This window comes from Pagrus major, chromosome 5, assembly GCF_040436345.1.
Source record: "Pagrus major chromosome 5, Pma_NU_1.0".
Taxonomy (NCBI): domain Eukaryota; kingdom Metazoa; phylum Chordata; class Actinopteri; order Spariformes; family Sparidae; genus Pagrus; species Pagrus major.
The window spans coordinates 37913458-37930936 of NC_133219.1; the positions used below are offsets into that span (position 1 = coordinate 37913458).

At 42.1% G+C, this 17479-nt stretch overlaps 2 protein-coding genes across 3 annotated transcripts; both read left to right on the forward strand.

Annotated features, from left to right (window-relative positions):
- Positions 1-176: 176 nt before the first annotated feature.
- On the forward strand, positions 177-11486 carry morc2 (MORC family CW-type zinc finger 2). Of its 2 annotated transcripts, XM_073465441.1 has the most exons (28): positions 177-329; positions 854-1008; positions 2587-2640; positions 2764-2798; positions 2888-2956; positions 3062-3152; positions 3239-3347; positions 3850-4009; positions 4185-4296; positions 4416-4541; positions 4629-4708; positions 4802-4884; positions 5014-5099; positions 5350-5490; positions 5571-5725; positions 6335-6463; positions 6551-6656; positions 6751-6883; positions 6971-7054; positions 7329-7574; positions 7700-7951; positions 8689-8808; positions 9165-9210; positions 9307-9445; positions 9541-9708; positions 9806-9899; positions 10130-10318; positions 10457-10618. In XM_073465441.1, exons 2-28 carry the CDS (start codon positions 941-943, stop codon positions 10523-10525), a joined length of 3144 nt encoding a protein of 1047 aa, XP_073321542.1. In that variant the 5' UTR covers positions 177-329; positions 854-940; the 3' UTR covers positions 10526-10618. The 2 variants fall into 2 exon arrangements, with proteins under 2 accessions (XP_073321542.1, XP_073321543.1); XM_073465442.1 differs by lacking the exon at positions 8689-8808 and having other exon boundaries at positions 178-329; positions 10457-11486.
- A 332-nt stretch (positions 11487-11818) lies between these two features.
- Positions 11819-16800, forward strand: LOC140995445 (acyl-CoA dehydrogenase family member 11-like). The gene is made up of 15 exons (XM_073465443.1): positions 11819-11834; positions 12745-13036; positions 13150-13373; positions 13476-13575; positions 13926-14043; positions 14181-14323; positions 14422-14574; positions 14950-15044; positions 15143-15242; positions 15323-15463; positions 15548-15640; positions 15718-15825; positions 15926-16097; positions 16249-16315; positions 16403-16800. The coding sequence occupies exons 2-15, from the start codon at positions 12755-12757 to the stop codon at positions 16515-16517; spliced, it is 1911 nt and encodes a 636-aa protein (XP_073321544.1). The 5' UTR covers positions 11819-11834; positions 12745-12754; the 3' UTR covers positions 16518-16800.
- Positions 16801-17479: the final 679 nt, after the last annotated feature.

A 17479-nucleotide genomic window follows, 5' to 3' on the forward strand; every position in this document is an offset into this window, starting at 1 on the left:
CGCCACTACCCGGCAGTAGCCGATGCACCGGTATGTCACCTCGCTGACGTAGCACACTTCTCCTCCAATCACCGTTGAGCGTCCTGACATGGGGCTTTCCTATTGGCCGAGCGCGGAAAAATAGAGGCGGGATTTCTGCGGACCAGAAAAACCCAAGTAACCACCACGGTCGGAGTGGATGTCGGATCCTTCGCGGCCTGGCGGATTTGTTTTTTCCATGTCAGAGACACAGAAACGTAACGTTACAAAGTACTTCTACCTCCTCGGACGGATTGTAACTGTAACGCGAGGCCACTTCAAAGTCGCCGTCATATGAAACGGCCTTGAAAGTCGGTGAAAATTACTCGATGTGTTTGACGTCAGCTACATGTTTCCTCAGTGTGAAGCTAGCTAGCTAGCTACCGTGGACGCTACATTATAAACACCAGAAGACAGCTAATATCCGCTAGCTACATATGTTAGCCTACGTTAAACGTTAATAACATTTAGTGCACAGCGTCCGGAGCGGTTCTGTCGTGGGTTCTGGACCTAATGTGACCGGGCCTGATTTTACAGGAACCCAACTCGGACCAGTAACTGACTTATGAATGAATACATAAATATCTGTGTCTTCATCGCTAACATCTTGCCTCAAGGCGCCCTTTGCTCATAATCTCTAAACAGGCCTCCCACGTGGTACCTTTCATATGGGTGTGCTTTGCAACAAGGAGTGGGTGTTAACTTGCCCCCTGGCTTGTTGTTAGGAGTCCACATTAGTTGGTTTTTTTAGATCATATCCGTCTCCTCAGTTAATGGAGTGAGGGGTGTTGCAGGCTAATATACAGGACCTGTGTTGTTTTTCCTCCATCTTCAGGATGACAGCTCTATAAAAGAGTTAAACTGGACAGGACGAAGACAAACCACAGACCAGGAAGGAAACAGGAAGTAATAGTTTCTGGTCATGGCCTACTCAAGCTACAGCAACCTGAGCAGAGCTCAGCTTACTTTTGAATACCTGCACACAAACTCGTAAGTACTGGCCTCCTGGTATTTAATATCTGCTTCTGAACTTGATGCTACAATTGTGATAACTTATATTGAAGACAACCAATTACACACAGATCCAACATATTACATCAGCTCATCTATGTAGCATGTAGCAAGGCTCTTAGACTGCAAATTTCCCTGTTGTGGGTCTTTATAAAGGATTATCTTATCTTGGATGGCTGCAAAGGTTAGGGCACATCAACCCCCCAACATTTTTGTTTATATAACCTAACAAACAGTCTAAGAGGTTCTCTAAATAAATGATCAGGTTTAATTGTAAGGTTGTTTTTCAAGCATTCTCTCACACGACATGCTTGTAAACTTTTCAGAAACATATTTTTAACCAGGAAACAACACACAAATATATGTGTTATTTTGTTATTGTTTTATGTATTATAATATTTTTACCACGTATGAGGTTTTTACAATTATTTACAGATTTCTGAATTATTATTTTTTCACGAGATAGTATTTTTGCATAGCCTGTTATATTTTGTGTGTATACTGTCTTACTCATAGCATCCTGTAACTTCAAACAGAGTTGCAACCAAACACAAAAATATATTGCAACATGGTATTGCACACTTCTTGCACCACTCCAATGTGTTGCAGGCTAGCATGATGGATCTGGCATCTCCACCACTTTTGTGGAAGTTCCTCAGCTGAAGCTGTTTGTCATGGGACACACCAGAAAGACTTAAAGGTTATCAATCAGCTATTAGAAGTTGTGGTGCCTCTTTCCTTTTTTTTAACCATGTTCACAACAGCTGACGGCCAAGGTTTTCTATAAAAGTGCGTTAATTGTGAGATGCTCTGGCTTGTCCATCAAAACTACTTACCTGTTTATCGCAGCAAGGTCAAGGCTTCTCCTGGGACCACTACTTATCTTTACGGTCGTCCCATTCAGAGCCCATGTCTGACGCTGTGGCATCTTGTTCCTCAGAGGATGCCACTCTGAATATCATCCGAGTGATTAGATCTCAAATGCATCCTCGAAACATCTTGGGATCATTCACACCTGTGCCTAGAGTTGTTCACTTGTGATCAGATCACTCAGGATGCATGTTGATGCCACGTCTGAGCAGCCTCTTAGAAACACAAATGAGAACACACCTTGGGCTCATTTACAAATCCACTGCTAAGGGATTATGCACAGGTCTAGGAAGGGTTTAACCAAAAGAATAGGACCAAAACAAGTGCCTCTTTTAATAAAACAGAGTAAAAATAGCTGTTGAGCTTGCGTTAGGCATTTATAAGTAACTGTTTAATGTTGCTGGCAAGAGTTTTTGAGGAGAGTAACTTGTAGACAGTACCAGTCTTCATTGTTGTTCTCTTCACAACAAGATGTCAGTAAATGGTAATAAAGAAGAGGCTCTTGTTACCAAAGAGCCCCAACAAACAAATCTGTGAAAACACAGAATATTAATACAGAGATCAGATCCTGTCAACAAGCATCTCTTATTCACCATCTTTCTCGAACCACTTTGCCATGTTAACCCAAGTTAAATCCCTTTCAATAGTCAAGTATATGAATAAATGACATTAGTTGTCTGTTTTCAGGACAACTCACGAGTTCTTATTTGGAGCCTTGGCGGAGCTTGTGGACAATTCAAGGTACCCATAAAGTTTTGCAACAGAGCTAATTGTTGACAAGTTATGCAGACTGGAAAACATACTAATCTGATATCTTTCTTGTGCTAAGCAGAAAGTCTCACAGTTGGTTTGTTTCTTTCACAGAGATGCCAATGCCACACGAATAGACATCTACACAGGTACACCTCAGAATAACTCGCACACTGAAACATACACATGAATTTATTGTTCCTAACGTGTCTTTTTCACCTTCCTGCTTTGCTGACAGAAAAAAGGCCAGAGCTGCGGGGCGGCTACATGCTCTGTTTTCTGGATGACGGTACTGGAATGGATCCTAGTAAGTTACCAGAGAAATAACTTCACGCTAGTTTTTGTTTCAGTGTCCATTGTGAGGCTTTGTATTTTGTGCATGAAACATGATGTTGATCTCCTCTCGTATTAGATGAGGCAACCCATGTAATTCAGTTTGGAAAGTCAAGCAAACGCTCCCCTGAGTCCACTCAGATCGGCCAGTATGGAAACGGATTGAAATCGTAAGATCTTCACCCAATTCTTTTGACACTGACATTGTGCATTTTGTACACAAATTCGACTTATTAAAATGTGTATGTTTTCACAGAGGCTCTATGCGTATTGGAAAAGACTTCATCTTGTTCACAAAAAAGGGAACCACGCTGACTTGCCTTTTCCTGTCAAGGACTTTCCACGAAGAGGAGGGGCTAGATGAGGTCAGAGTTCACTGTTGGATGGCATTGTTACAAGGGATTGGCACAAGTAACTTGAACACTGATTGTGCCTAATTTTTTTTAATAGGGGCTTGCAACCCACCAAAAGAAACTCAAAATTAATTAATAATAAAAATGAATTGATACTAATTTAATCATTTTCTGCAAATGGAAGAGTGAGCAGTGCAGCTTCACACCTGCTTCGATAGGCGCATCTTTTTTGAGGTCTGATTTTTTGAATAGGTGCATTTTCTTTGCCACACAGCCAAAAGGTATTGTAGAGATTTCTTCTTCATATAGCTATTCTGTTAACAAGTATATTATGGCATCACCTATCAGTGAAATAACTGAAAATCACCCCTTTGCATCAACTGCCTGATCTTTAACATATATGAAGGAGGCTGCTGCTGGTGAGATGCATTCTGCTTCCACTTTTTATTTTGTTTGAGCTTCTTAAACATCTTTAAACTTTGTTTACGATTGGATGTTGATCCTCTCTCTGCAGGTGATAGTCCCCCTTCCCTCCTGGGATCTGAAGACCAAGGAGCCGCTGACCTCTGACCCAGAGAAGTACGCCATAGAGACAGAGCTGATCTTCAAGTACTCACCTTTTAAAAATGAACAGCAGCTGATGGAGCAGTTCAACAAAATAGAAAGTAGCAGTGGTAAGCCTCCATGTTAAGAGATTGATTTTGTGATGAGTTCATAGCCAATACTTTTGAACTTTTGAGGATATTTATGTGAAGAATATACTATATCACTGAAGAACTTCATTTTTGTAACAATTTTTACTGCTGGGGAATTATTTAGTGTTGATTGATACTGATGTTTTGTTTAAAGGTACTCTTGTGATCATCTATAATCTAAAGCTGATGGACAACAGAGAACCAGAGCTGGATGTAGACACGGATCACCAGGACATACTGATGGCTGGGACACTTGCTGAAGGAGTGTAAGTACATTCAATACTTGGTGTGATTCGACTCTATTTAAACATTGTGAAAGGAACTACATGTTGTACATTATCTTTTATCTTTATGATATTGAGCAGACAGTTTGTCCCTGTCACAGGAAGCCAGAGAGGAGGTCGTTCAGGGCGTACGCTGCAGTTTTGTACATTGACCCACGCATGAGGATTTTTATCCAGGGACATAAAGTCAGGACCAAGAGACTGTCCTGCTGTCTATTTAAACCAAGGTAATACAGTAACACACTCACAATGTGTCTGTAACTACTCCACTCCAGCCACCAGATGTTCATTAGCATTTCTTATGTTGTTAACAGGGTTTATAAATACTCATCGACTCGTTTCAAAACGCGTGCTGAACAAGAAGTGAAGAAAGCAGATCACCTTGCTAAGATTGGTGAGTCAGTGGTGAAACCAGTGATTGTATTTACGATGTGCTTTCGTGTTGTAACAAAAAGCAACATTTTAACAATTGTGTTATTTATTTCAGCGGAAGAGAAAGCCAGAGAGGCAGAGAGTAAGCGCGTAGCTTTGGAGGCCAGATTAGGAGAGGATCTGTCAAAGGATTCACGGGTAAGCTAAAAAGGATATTGCGCTTAATTTGTCATGGAAACAAGCTTTTAAACTGAAACTGGCACACAGATTAATCCAGCGTTATTATAATGTCTCAACTGATCCCTCCCTCCGCCTCCTCTTCCTCAGGCAATCCTGAGAAAGGTTCAAGATTCAGCCATGATGCTTAAACGGGATGCTGACATGAAGAAAAGGATTCTCGAAGCCAAACAGAAGTACGATAGACTTTATTTTAAAAGCTTTTCTCCTATTTACAGATTCACAAATTGTGAATTGTTCTACCTCGTCATTGTAAAGAAATTAACCTTAATATTGGAGTTTTTACCGGCCAAAGATTTGTCAGATATGTGGTCTTTTCTGAGAACGAAAACAAAAAAGATTGCCAGACGCTTTAAATCACTTTCCTTTTTTCTTTTTTTTTTTGTATATTTTCCATCAATATCCAAACCAATTTTTGTCCCTCAGAGCATTGAAGGAGCCCAAGGAGCTGAATTTTATATTTGGAGTGAACATCGAACAGAGGGACCTGGATGGGATGTTTGTGTACAACTGCTCTCGTCTCATCAAGATGTACGAGAAGACCGGGCCCCAGCTGGAGGGAGGCATGTGAGTAACATGCACATACACTGAAAAGTAACAGTGTTTGAGAAAAAATGTTTTACAGTAATATGATTTGTGTGTCTTAGGGCCTGCGGAGGTGTGGTTGGAGTAGTGGATGTCCCGTATTTAGTTCTAGAGCCTACTCACAACAAACAGGACTTTGCAGACGCTAAAGAGTATCGACATTTACTGAAATCCATGGGGGAGCATTTAGTTCAGTACTGGAAGGACACTAACATTGGTGAGTTTCTCTGATTTGCTGGATTTCTGTTTGACGCCAACACCTCACCTGCACAGTTCAAGTAAGAAAATCAATAGGTCTTACAACCAGTTGTCAACTATCAGTATCAAGTTAAACCCCTCTCTGATAAACAGGTCAGAAAAGATGTTAAAATAATCATGTGATGGCCACGGGTGCTTATTACCTCTTACAGATATTGTCATCCTTTTGAATGGACTTGAACTCTTTTGCCATCCCCACATCCCAGTCAGTGATCTGAGTTTAACCTGGTCTAAAGCACAGGTATCTCAACATTGTAGGAATGCAGCATTTGCATTGCATTTACATTTCCTATTACCGGGCTATTCATTTTTTTTGCCTAATATATATCGTGCATTCATAAGGTTTTGCACCTGTTCTGAATGGCCACACTTAGCCAGCCGTCATAGCCTCCTCATGGCTGCGTTACTCTGCCCTCCCAGTTACTCTCCAGCATTCACAAACCTTCACAGCTGCTGTAAGAAACAAGAGTTGACTTCAACAAACGCCCACTTTTCAAAATGTACGTTTTGATTTTAATAAACAATTTGCTGCTGCATTAAATGCTGAGTGTCTGTGTGTGTTACGCAGCTCAAAAAGGCATAGTGAAGTTCTGGGATGAGTTCGGATATCTGTCTGCCAGCTGGTCTGCGCCGCCATCAACAGAGCTGAGATACAAGAGACGTCGTGCCATGGAGATACCACTTACTATTCAGTGTGGTAAGTTACATACACGAAACACACATTCACACACATAGTGTATATCAACAGACTTACACTGACTCTGATTCTGCTCTTTATTCTCAGATAAATGTTTAAAGTGGAGAACGCTGCCGTTCCAGATGGATGCTGTGGACAAACGCTACCCAGACAGTTGGGTGTGTCTCATGAACCCAGACAGCAAGCAGGACAGGTACACACAGAACAGTGTTCGATAGGATACGTCTTTGAACTTGTTATTTATGTGTTTCTTCGTGCTATATATAGTGTGTATGTTGTGTTTTCAGGTGTGATGCTCCTGAGCAGAAACAGAATTTGCCATGTGGTGTTCTGAAGAAAGACAAGCAGACATCTGAAGACAAACAGAAAGACCTGGTAGACAAAATCAAACAGCAGCAGGAGAAACTAGAAGCCTTGCAGGTACCTCATCCGCCTCTCTCTGTCACTGACTCTCACTCTTCATGAACATCAACCACCGACATAATAATCTGCGTTTCCTCCGATCAGAAAACAAGCACCATCAAATCTACAGCAGATGTGAAGAAGCTACCACTAGAGGTCAGCATGAAGCCAACAGAGAGCTCCTCTCAGGTACAAACTCTCTTACTTACTATCAAATGATTGTTCCCATTTTTCACCCTTTTCAACAGTGGAAAAATGTCTCTTAAAAAGTAGAAGCACAGTACTTTGACATTTGTATTATTTAAGATAATCTCAGATAATTCACTGTTTCTGTTCATAATGACTTCTTAACAAATTTCACACACAGTAGCTCATTATACTGCTGTTGTTGGTGATTTTGTTTTTCATTCATTATCTCACAGAAATGTTTGTTGTGTTTCCTTTTCACATGTTGTCGGTTCAGGCAACCAGGTCTTCTGAAAGATCCAACGCACGCCCCCGCTCCCCACCACTCCCAGCTCACCTCAAAAATGCCCCAAGTGCCCCTCCACCTCGTGCATCCTCTCAGCGCCCCACTCGAACACCTGTCCCTCCGCCACCCAAAGTGGAACCATCCAGGTCCAGAGCTGCAGCAAAGCCTTCTCCAACTGCAGCAAAGTCTGTACCCAAAGCTACTGCCAAAACACCCCCACCCAGCCGCAGCTCAAGGGTAGGTTACAGGATTTAGAAAGTAATTCCTCTAATGCCACAAAGTACCAATGGAAGGTTGTATTTATGAAAGTATTTGACATGGCTTCATGTACAAGTGAAATGGTGATATGTATCCTCATATAGACACCTGCCAAAGCATCATCAGCCAAACCAGCAGCCACTGGACTACGCAAGAGAATCATAGAGCAGGAGGACAGTGAGGAGGAGGAGGAAGAGGAGGAAGAAGAGGAGGAGGAGGAGGAGGAAGACGACGACAGTGAGGAGAGTGAAGAGGAAAAGCCGCAGACAAAGAAATCCAAGATGGCCGCAGCAGTTAGTAACCGTGGGAAAGTGGTCGAGAAGGCCACGCCTCCCAAACGTGGCAGGTTGGACGAGGTAAACACGCAACACAATTTCCATGTTCGTTTACTTTGGCATCACATCAGAAACATTGAAGCTCTTCTTTCTCAGTTTTACAACTTAAATCAGTACAATAAACATTACACAAATGACATAGAATCAAATGGCAGCATTGATAATGCTGCTTAAACTATTCAGGTGTTCAACCAAAAACTTGTAAATCAGCCTGTGAGTGTTTGTCTGTCTGGTTTTGTCGTGCATTGTGAGCATTGCTGTGAGGACTGTGCTGTGATGGTGTGTGCTACTCTCTCTTTTCTGCTGCCTGTTGTGTTTCCTGTGAGTCTGTCACAAACTGAATCCAAAAGCTGAATCCAAAAGGTTACACAAATTCTTGCCTGTTCTTTATTAGTATCCGAATTCAAACAGCAACTAAACTACAATAACAAATGCCTGTAACTACCCTTTGCATTTTAAAGTGTTTTTTTATTTTTTATTATTTACGTGTCATGTTGCCAGATCAGTGCTGATAGTCAGCTTAACGTTAGTGCAGGGACAGCGTCTCATCATCTTTTTGGCATTGAAAGATATTTTCCAATCAGAAACACTTTTTATCAGGTGACTTAATCAGCTTCCTACAGTATTTGGATAGCAGGCAAGTTTAAGAAACTGAAAGTGCTCATATAGTGAAGAAAAGAAGGAAATGCAGTCATTCCTGGATGGGTGAGTAGGTTACTGAACCTCCAATCAGAGCCGCTCTGCTGTTGACTTTGCAGGTTAAAACAAACTCACAGCCTGAGAAGAAAGGGGTTTCTGCTCCTACGCGGCAGGCACCCACCACACCAACCTCAGTCCCCAAATCCACTCCCATGCAACTGCATGGAGCTAAAGCAAAGGTAGCTTTTCCTCGGTCCTTCTCTCTGCTACCACCAAATGAAGCTGAGCTGCATCTCCGCTCGCAACTTCTAACAATCTTGACAACTTAATCTGTCATCTGATCTGGGTGTAATGCAAGATTATTATTCTCTTGTCTAACAAACCTCCCCTGAAATCGAAGTTTTTCATACTCTTCTCTAACTCTGCAATCAAGCATGCCATTCCACTCACCCAAAGCCTGAGATCACCTCTGGACTTTCACTTCTTTCATTAAGACGAATGCAAATAGTTTCTTCAAATCATCTTTTCAGTAAACAGTGTTTCTCTGATTGCTGATGTAGTAACGATTGTTTTGTTTTTGCATGCATATGAGAAGACCCCTCAGCAGGAACCAGACAATGACCCTAAAAATGCTCAGAAAGGTGAGATGACGGACTGCTCTGCACTAACACACACACAACTGGGAAAATAAAATATAAATTTAATAAAATTTCTACTTATCTATTTATTTTCTTCAGATAAGGGTCTGCTGGTTGAAGTGCGCGTCAACAAGGAGTGGTACACGGGCAAAGTCATTGCAGTGGAGGCGAATAAACAGAGTATTCGCTGGAAAGTAAAGTTCGACTATGTTCCAAGATCCACCCCTAAAGACCGATGGTAAGATACTGCGTCTGTGATTCTGCATTCAGGGCACATTTTGCTGACATGCCAGGTAATTAATACCCTGTACTTGTACGTGTTTGTCTGTGAAGGGTTTTTAAAGGTAGTGATGAAGTCCGGTTGATGCGGCCGCCATCTCCAATCTCTCAGACACCTGACACACAACAGGAGACCGAGAAGGGGCCGGCACCCATGGAGCCAGACACTACTCAACCAGGAACCAGTCGGGAGGTGACTGATAGTCTGGTCACCATGTTGAGGTGAGCTGATCACAATGAACTGGTGATGTTCCCACACATCTTTCTCCATTAAAGTCTCGTAACGCGGGTTTGTTCACTGTGCTGTTCATGTTTGCAGGACCATGCTGCGTTATTTCTTCCCTCCGGCATTTCGGATTCCAAAGGATGACGTTAACAGCATGACAGCTGAGGAGTTGGTGGCGTTTCCTTTGGTGAGAGAGATGATAGATGATTAAATAGTTTGTTTTTGTTTTGTAAAATCATAAACAATGGTCTTACGATCTGACTACAATTGTAGTCTACAATTGTAATCCATGTTCTACATTTAAAGGTATAAAATTATTTGAAAGTAGAGCAGGAAATGGATCGTGTCCATTAATACCGTCATGTTTTCTTGTCCAGTGTATTGAGTATTAATGTGTTTTTTTCCTCCTCCATTTAGAAAGAGTATTTCCAGCAATATGAATCAGGCCTCCAGTCGTTGTGTAACTCGTACCAGAGCAGAGCTGATGCCAGGGCCAAAGCTGTGGAAGAGAAGAGCAACAGCGCTGAGGTCAAACTGAAGGAGGCAGACGAAAAACTACAGAAACTACGAACAAACATTGTAGCACTCCTGCAGAAAGTACAAGAGGTAAGTCTCACTGCTTCATCTGCACTTATGGATAATCCAGAAATATACTACTCCCTCTCACCTATCGAATGGGATCGTTGCCATATAACTGCTGTTAGTAAAAAATAATGAAATAAAACTGCTCTTTTACACTTTTAGGACATTGACATAAACACAGATGACGAGCTTGACGCCTACATAGAGGACCTCCTTACCAAGGGTGATTAAAGAAGAAGAAGAAAAGAGAAATATAAAAGAGGGAAGAGGACATGCACATTAACAGACTGGCAGTTTTCATTGCAGCCATTACGTTCTGACGGCTCCCCAAGGACTCATGCGTATGTGCAGAGCTGGTTGTGAATATTTGGGGAAATTTTCATTGTTGATCGCCACCACTCGTTAAAATCAGATTGTCATAAGTTGGATCTTTTGATTTTGATTGTCGTTTCTGCATTAAGTCAGCACCTGTGTGTTCTTCAGTTCGGGCAGGTTCTCTGGTGTTTCTACAGCGTTGGGTAGCGTTCTGGCAAGTGGTTCTCTTTAGTCCCTTTTTTATATACCTGCTCATATATGTTAATCTATGTTTAAGCCATCCTATCCTGATTGACCTTCAAATAGTTTGTGTAGATTTAATGCAGTTTATGCTACCTTATATAGTCGACTAATGCTGTGACAGACTTCAGACTACAGATGTTCCTAATTTTTGTCCATCGTCAGAAGAGGATCAGACTCGAGACCCGGGCGCGACTGGACGGTGCTTGGCACTGCAGCCTGTACTTAAATTTTATTTTTCTACACTAAAACACATCAGTGTTTCCCATTACCTTCCTCCACCCTGCTCTAAGAGCGCACCAGGTTAATATTTTACGGTTGGGTGGTGCGTCACACCCACAAACAAGAACTACTTACTGGGTTTTATCAGTATGATTATTCCCCTATATCCCTCTTGAATTTAAGCTATGACTGTTCTGTGTTTATTTTTGAAGAAAAAAAAAAATCTCATTTAAATGCAAAAGTTGTGTTCGTAATTATTCAGTGCCTGTGTCCTTCCTTTTGAACAGATTTTAACATGTCATTGAAATGTTTTATTAAACGGTGCATGCTCTCTGTCTTTTTGTTCTGATTGGAACAAGGGACTCTGTATTTTTGACAAATCTTTACTTAGAACAATAAAACAGGTTCAGCAACACTTTTTGATGAGTGTATGTCTGCTATTTTTATGTTTATATGCTAAATAAGATATTGGTCGGTGGGAAATACACATTTTTATGAAAACTGAAGAGTGTTGACTGGATTGTGTGAAGTAACGGGCGCACTGTTGTTTGAATGAGGAAATTGTCTTTAATGCAAACATTCAATTCTGTGAGAAAGATGTAAGTCATAGGAAATTAAAAGTGTTGACACACCATTTGGCTAAGTAAACATGTTTTTTTTTAATGTAATTTGAGTCGAAGGACCCTTTAACAAGGAACAGGACTTTTATTTTGAAGGCGTGAGTCTGCAGCTGTGAATGTAAACACTGCTGGGCTGTCGTCAGGTAAGAAAGCTAGTTTCTCGCTTCCAGACATGAAGTTCATATGCTTGAAAGGCAGAGGATTCAATGTTATTGAAGCAGTTATCAATATAAATGGATACAAGTGATTGAAAATTAATAAAACTGGAAAAGAAAGGCGTCGGAGCTGTTAGCTAGCTCGCTACATGTAGCTAGCTAGCTGCTGCAGAGCTGTGGGTTGCAGTTTGATGAAGAAGGGACAGGCTGGTAACCATTAAACTTTAAGTAAATCAGATTTTAAAAACGATTATTGATCCAAATGGAAAGCTAATAACTGCACAAACAGGGCAGCGGAATAAAGTGAACTTTGACCCACTTTGGTGACACCCAGCGGCGTCTCTGACTCAGTTTCACCCGGTGTTGGCATTGCTAATGTGTTATGTATTTATTTTTTATAACAATATTTATTATGAAAATTCAGCATTTCTTTTCAATAGTTTGACTCCAAACCAATGCCGAATTGTGTTACTAAATGGGACAAATAAGACACACCTCTTTTGATTAAAATTTACTGCTTCTTCTATTTTATAACAATATTTTTATCAAAATTCAGCAGTTTTTTCCAATAGCTTCCATGTCATGTGACCCAGGGACTTCAAACCAATGCAGTGTTTTTATTGTAATTGTACATTTAAATGTAATTATAAAGCTTATGATATCATTATTACTGATGGGTTAAATGTTTTGTGATTCTCATCTGCTTAAATTCCCTGTAATGTAGACAGAAATATTGATTTTTTTTTTCTTTTAAACCAGAGATGTGAGGCCTTTATCTGCATTTCTATTTAATGAGTGTGAAGTTTGTCTAGTTAGTTTCTGTCCTCTTAGAAAAACAATAAAGTTATTATTATATATTATCTTGCTGCTGTACTGATTCTCTTTTCTTCGACTGCAGGTCTTGAGCCATGTCAGTGTGTTCAGTCCTGCTGAACCGGCGTGCAGCTGGAGGCTGCTGCAGGGTGTGGTGTGGTGTTCCTCGACAGCTCGTCCACATCAGATCAGCCAGCGTAGCCGAGGCTGGCACGAGAAGATCTGATGAAGAGCAGCAGCTCTGGGAGGCGGCGGGCTACCTGCCGTTCTCCAGAGCCAAGATAGGATCTTTCTTCCAGGAGAGGCCGGTGCTGAAGAACCCATTTCTAGAGGATGCCTTGCTCAGAGGGTACCTGAGGAGACACCTGCCCGAGAAGGTGAAGAGGAAACAGTCTTTTGTCATTTTCTCAAATCCAAACCTGAGCAGGATAGGATCTGTGTTGTCAGGCAGTAAGCTGAGGTGAATGTATGTGTATATACTTGTTCCCAGGCAGCTTCCTCAGACCTGCGTGCATTTGGAGAGCGTGTGGCCAACGAGGTGGACGGGTGGGGCAGAGAGTGTGAGGTGACCGCTCCTCGGTTGGTGCACTTTGACCCCTGGGGTCGCAGAGTGGACCACATTGTGACCTCACCGGCCTGGAAGCGCATGAAAGATCTGTCGGCGCAGGAAGGACTGGTGGCCATTGGCTATGAGAGGTCATTCGGGGAGTGGAGGTACTTCATGTTTTTTTCAATTTAGCTCATGTTTCAGTTCAATAAGGCAGTTTCTAATTGGATTAATTGTTCTTAATGAGAAATCGTGTGTGTGTGTTGCAGTCGCGTCTATCAAATGAGCAAGTTGTTCATCTTCTCTCCCTCCTCTGGTCTCTACACATGTCCTCTGGCCATGACGGACGGAGCTGCTAAAGTTATCCAGGTTTGCCAGAAGAACAAATCACCTGACTAACGTCATACAGCATTCTGTAACGAGAGAATAGATTATTTCTGGTTTTGTGCAGCGACCTTAGAAATTTCTTTGGAATAATGTGGACAAGAGGCCTTTATTTCCAAATACTCTGATCAGGAAAAACTTCTCAATCTGCTTCATCGTGCATCACTACACGCCCGCTTTAGTTTAGAAATATGGGATAAAGTCGCAGCTAGCAGAGAAATAAGATTACTGAACAGCTGCATGTAATCGTGGCTTTTAAAATAATCAAATCACTGCAGTGCATGTTAACAATTTATTGTTTTTCAGTAAGTGATTTTCTGGCTGTGTATGTGAAGTCTATAGGTGTTTCGTGGCCGGTAGATGAAGCCTACGGGCGTTTGACCACCCGTCAGCCTGAACGTTTCTGGACGTCTGGACAGTGGATGACGGAAAGACAGGGAGGATCCGACGTGGGTCAGTAGTAGTAGCACACATGAACAAGTATTTTGAAGAAAAACTCCAATAATGTTACAGAAAATGCCGATAAATTTTACTCTATCCACTATTGTAATGCATCACGAGTCGCCTCTCCCTGTCTTGTCTTTCATCAGCCAGTGGCACAGAGACGGTGGCTGTTCCTCAGACTGACGGTTCATACAAACTACACGGCTTTAAGTGGTTCACCTCTGCTACCGACGCAGACATGACTCTCACACTGGCCAGAGCGCAGGACAGAACGGGAGCAACAACACCAGTATTTCTGACTTCTGACGCTCCTCTAACATCAGTCATCTCTCCTTTTGAACGACTTAGATTTAATTGCACTGTACGTGTACTCGTCTCCGTCCACAGGGTAGCAGGGGTCTGTCTTTGTTTTACGCAGAGGTGAGTAGAGATGAGGATGGCCGGCTGAAGGGTATAGAGGTTCAGAGACTGAAGGACAAGCTCGGGACGAGACAGATGCCCACTGCGGAGTTACTGCTGGACGGCCTGCCGGCACACAGGGTGGGTTACGTTTTTCGTGATAAAATACCTTTGACCTCATTTAGTTTCCAAGATCTTTCTGAAGCTGTTAAACCATTAGCCACAATTTGAGTATAGTATCCACCGACAGCACACTACAGTAATTGTCCTGGTGGCTGCATTATCATCGCTGTGACATGCTGGAAATGATCTAAGATTTTTTAAAACTTTGAAACACTTTCAGGCAGGTGCTCTTACCTCATGCTTTATTACAACAACAGGGAAATAGAAACATGAAGCTGTTGAAATGCCTTCCCCCTTGTGAGTTCATCTGTTTGTTGGGGAAGCTGATTTGGCTTTGCAATAAATTCATATGTCAAAATCATTGACATCTTTATTCCTCTTTCACATTCACAGCTCTCAGAGGAAGGCAGAGGTGTGGCCTCCATCGCTAGCATGCTAACTATAACCCGGATCCACAACAGCGTCTCTGCAGCAGCTGCGATGAGAAGGCAAGATACTGCTGATGCTATTGTGTTACATCCTGCACTCATCTCTAAAAACATGCCACAAATAAGCTGATAAATAATGTGTGTGTGTGTGTTCACAGGGTGGTTCAGTTAGCTCGTGACTACGCCACCCGCCGCACTGCCTTTGGAAAACTTCTCAAAGACCACCCGCTGCACATACAGACTCTGGCTAGGATGGAGGTAACATGGCAGGGGGTGAACGTACCACACAGACTCTACAGTGTGTCCCATCATGCCTCACCCATGCCTCCTTCTGACAGGTGGAGACTCGTGGAGCGTTTCTTCTGGTGATGGATGTGTGTCGCCTGTTGGGCCGAGAGGAGAGCGGCATCGCGACCCAGCTTGATGCACACCTGCTACGTTTGCTCACTCCTGTGGTCAAACTGTACACAGCGAAGCAGGTGCACAGCTTGTACAAAAACGATAAGCTGTCATCTTGCTGTTTTGATACCGATGCTTAAGGTCCTTGTTTTGTTTTGTCTCAGGCGGTGGCTGTGGTGTCGGAGGGTTTGGAAAGCTTCGGTGGACAGGGCTACATCGAGGACACCGGGCTGCCTGGACTTCTTCGTGATGCACAGGTGAGGTCATTACATAAAAATCAACAGTATTTTACAGTTTTGTCATTTTGAAGCCTAACCATGTCTTCCTCTCTCAGGTGTTGAGTATTTGGGAAGGCACCACAAATGTTCTGTCTCTGGATGTGCTGCGCTGTGTGGCTCGCAGCTCAGGAATGGTTCTTCATGCATACTTCTCCCATGTCAAGGTACGGGGTCAGGGAATGATCCTGCCAAACAAGCTCAGTAACTAATCTTTGACAGAGTTGAACAGGAATGTGTTGTGCACTTGTTTCTTTTGTCCTATAGTCCCTGCTTGCAGGTGCATCAGGTGTTTCCTCATTGGCCCCAGCAGTGAAAGCAGTGGACGGTGCTCTCTCTGAATTGGAGGTTTTCGTTCGGGGAGCAGCCACCAAAGCACCCGGCTACATGGAGCTCGCAGCCAGAGACCTGGCGTACAGCCTGGCTCGCATCTACACAGGTAGGTACCACAATCACAGGTTTTACATGGAGGCATTGTGATGTTGTTATTTCGACAGTCCGATCATAGAGAAATCACAGAAAGTTCATATGGATGTGGTTCGCAGGTTATTTTTGGTGGAGTTCCCCTTTAACTCTCTGTCTGTTAACAGGTGCTCTTCTCATTGACCACGCTTGTTGGAAAGGAGCCTCTCCATCTGACACCTATGCAGCTCTCAGGTAAAAAAAAACCTCTTCCTCTTTCAGGTAAAAACCCACAAATTTTGCCGTCACACATCGTACATGTTTGTGTTGTTTCTCTATCAGGTGGTGCGAAAATGACTTGTGTCCTGTGGCGACTAAACAGGCGAGAGGCTGCTTTGAGTCCGGCACGCCGCCGCTGGATGCTGCGCTGGTGTTCGACCGGCCGACCCAAGACTGAATGTTCGGATGAATCCGTCACCTGATCTGCCATTAATGTGCCTCGCTTTAATTCTGTGAAAGATCTCATCACTGTATCACTTTTATTTTTTACTTTGTAGATGGCTGAGATCATGTTTTATTACAAAAAAACACTTCTGTACAAGAGCAACAATGAAACTGAAAATGGATTTTCTAATATAATGTAGTTCTGTCTTTGTGTAGCATTTATGTGAATTGGTATTTTTGATATTTACCTCTGTATATAAAGTGTCTGCAATAAATATGTAACTATAGATTCACAATTTCTGTAGTGTACAAATGTTTTCTGGAGCTTTAACTTTTTTGAAGTGGATAAATAAAACTTGTGGCTTTTCACATCCACAGTCATGATCGCCCTCACAGATCTTACCAGGGTTGGGAGGGATACTTTAAAAATGTCTTTGGATATAATTACTAATTATCTGCTTGAAAATGTAGTCAGTAATGTAATCCAAGTATCACAATATTAAAGTAATGCAACTTTTAGACTTTTATTTCATCTAAACAATTTAAAATCATTGTTAGTACAATGTTGTTAATTGTTAGTAATCCCTGTTTTTACTCAATTTATCTGTAATCTCATTACATCTTCTTTCAATAACTTCACCAGTATACAGTTACCTTTTGTTATATCCTGATAAATACATGTATTAAGTTACTTCCCAAGGCTGGTAGGCAAGCGTAAGCAAAGAACTGGACCACAAATTAACTGGAGCTCAGGTCAGAAGCAACACGACCCCTGACAAACAAATATACATGAGGGTTTCCTTACATGCTGCCTTCTAGTACGGTTGGGAAAAAGCAGAAGTGTGAGCTTAAACTATGAAGAATATGTAAACTTTGGAGTTTTGCATAATTGTTTTAAATCAGAATTATTTTGCATGTTTACAAGCACGGATGGGACGACAAAAGATTTTATTGTAGATCACGATAAAAAAAAAA

Excerpts from the sequence above, each read along its gene's own strand:
- morc2 (XM_073465441.1), top strand. The coding sequence starts at position 941 with ATGGCCTACTCAAGCTACAGCAACCTGAGCAGAGCTCAGCTTACTTTT. Across the intron at positions 7,952-8,688 it reads AACGTGGCAGGTTGGACGAG|GTTAAAACAAACTCACAGCC; the intron begins GTAAACACGCAA and ends TTGACTTTGCAG. Across the intron at positions 8,809-9,164 it reads TGCATGGAGCTAAAGCAAAG|ACCCCTCAGCAGGAACCAGA; the intron begins GTAGCTTTTCCT and ends GCATATGAGAAG.
- LOC140995445 (XM_073465443.1), top strand. The coding sequence starts at position 12,755 with ATGTCAGTGTGTTCAGTCCTGCTGAACCGGCGTGCAGCTGGAGGCTGC. Across the intron at positions 14,575-14,949 it reads ACGGCCTGCCGGCACACAGG|CTCTCAGAGGAAGGCAGAGG; the intron begins GTGGGTTACGTT and ends TCACATTCACAG. Across the intron at positions 16,098-16,248 it reads CCTGGCTCGCATCTACACAG|GTGCTCTTCTCATTGACCAC; the intron begins GTAGGTACCACA and ends GTCTGTTAACAG.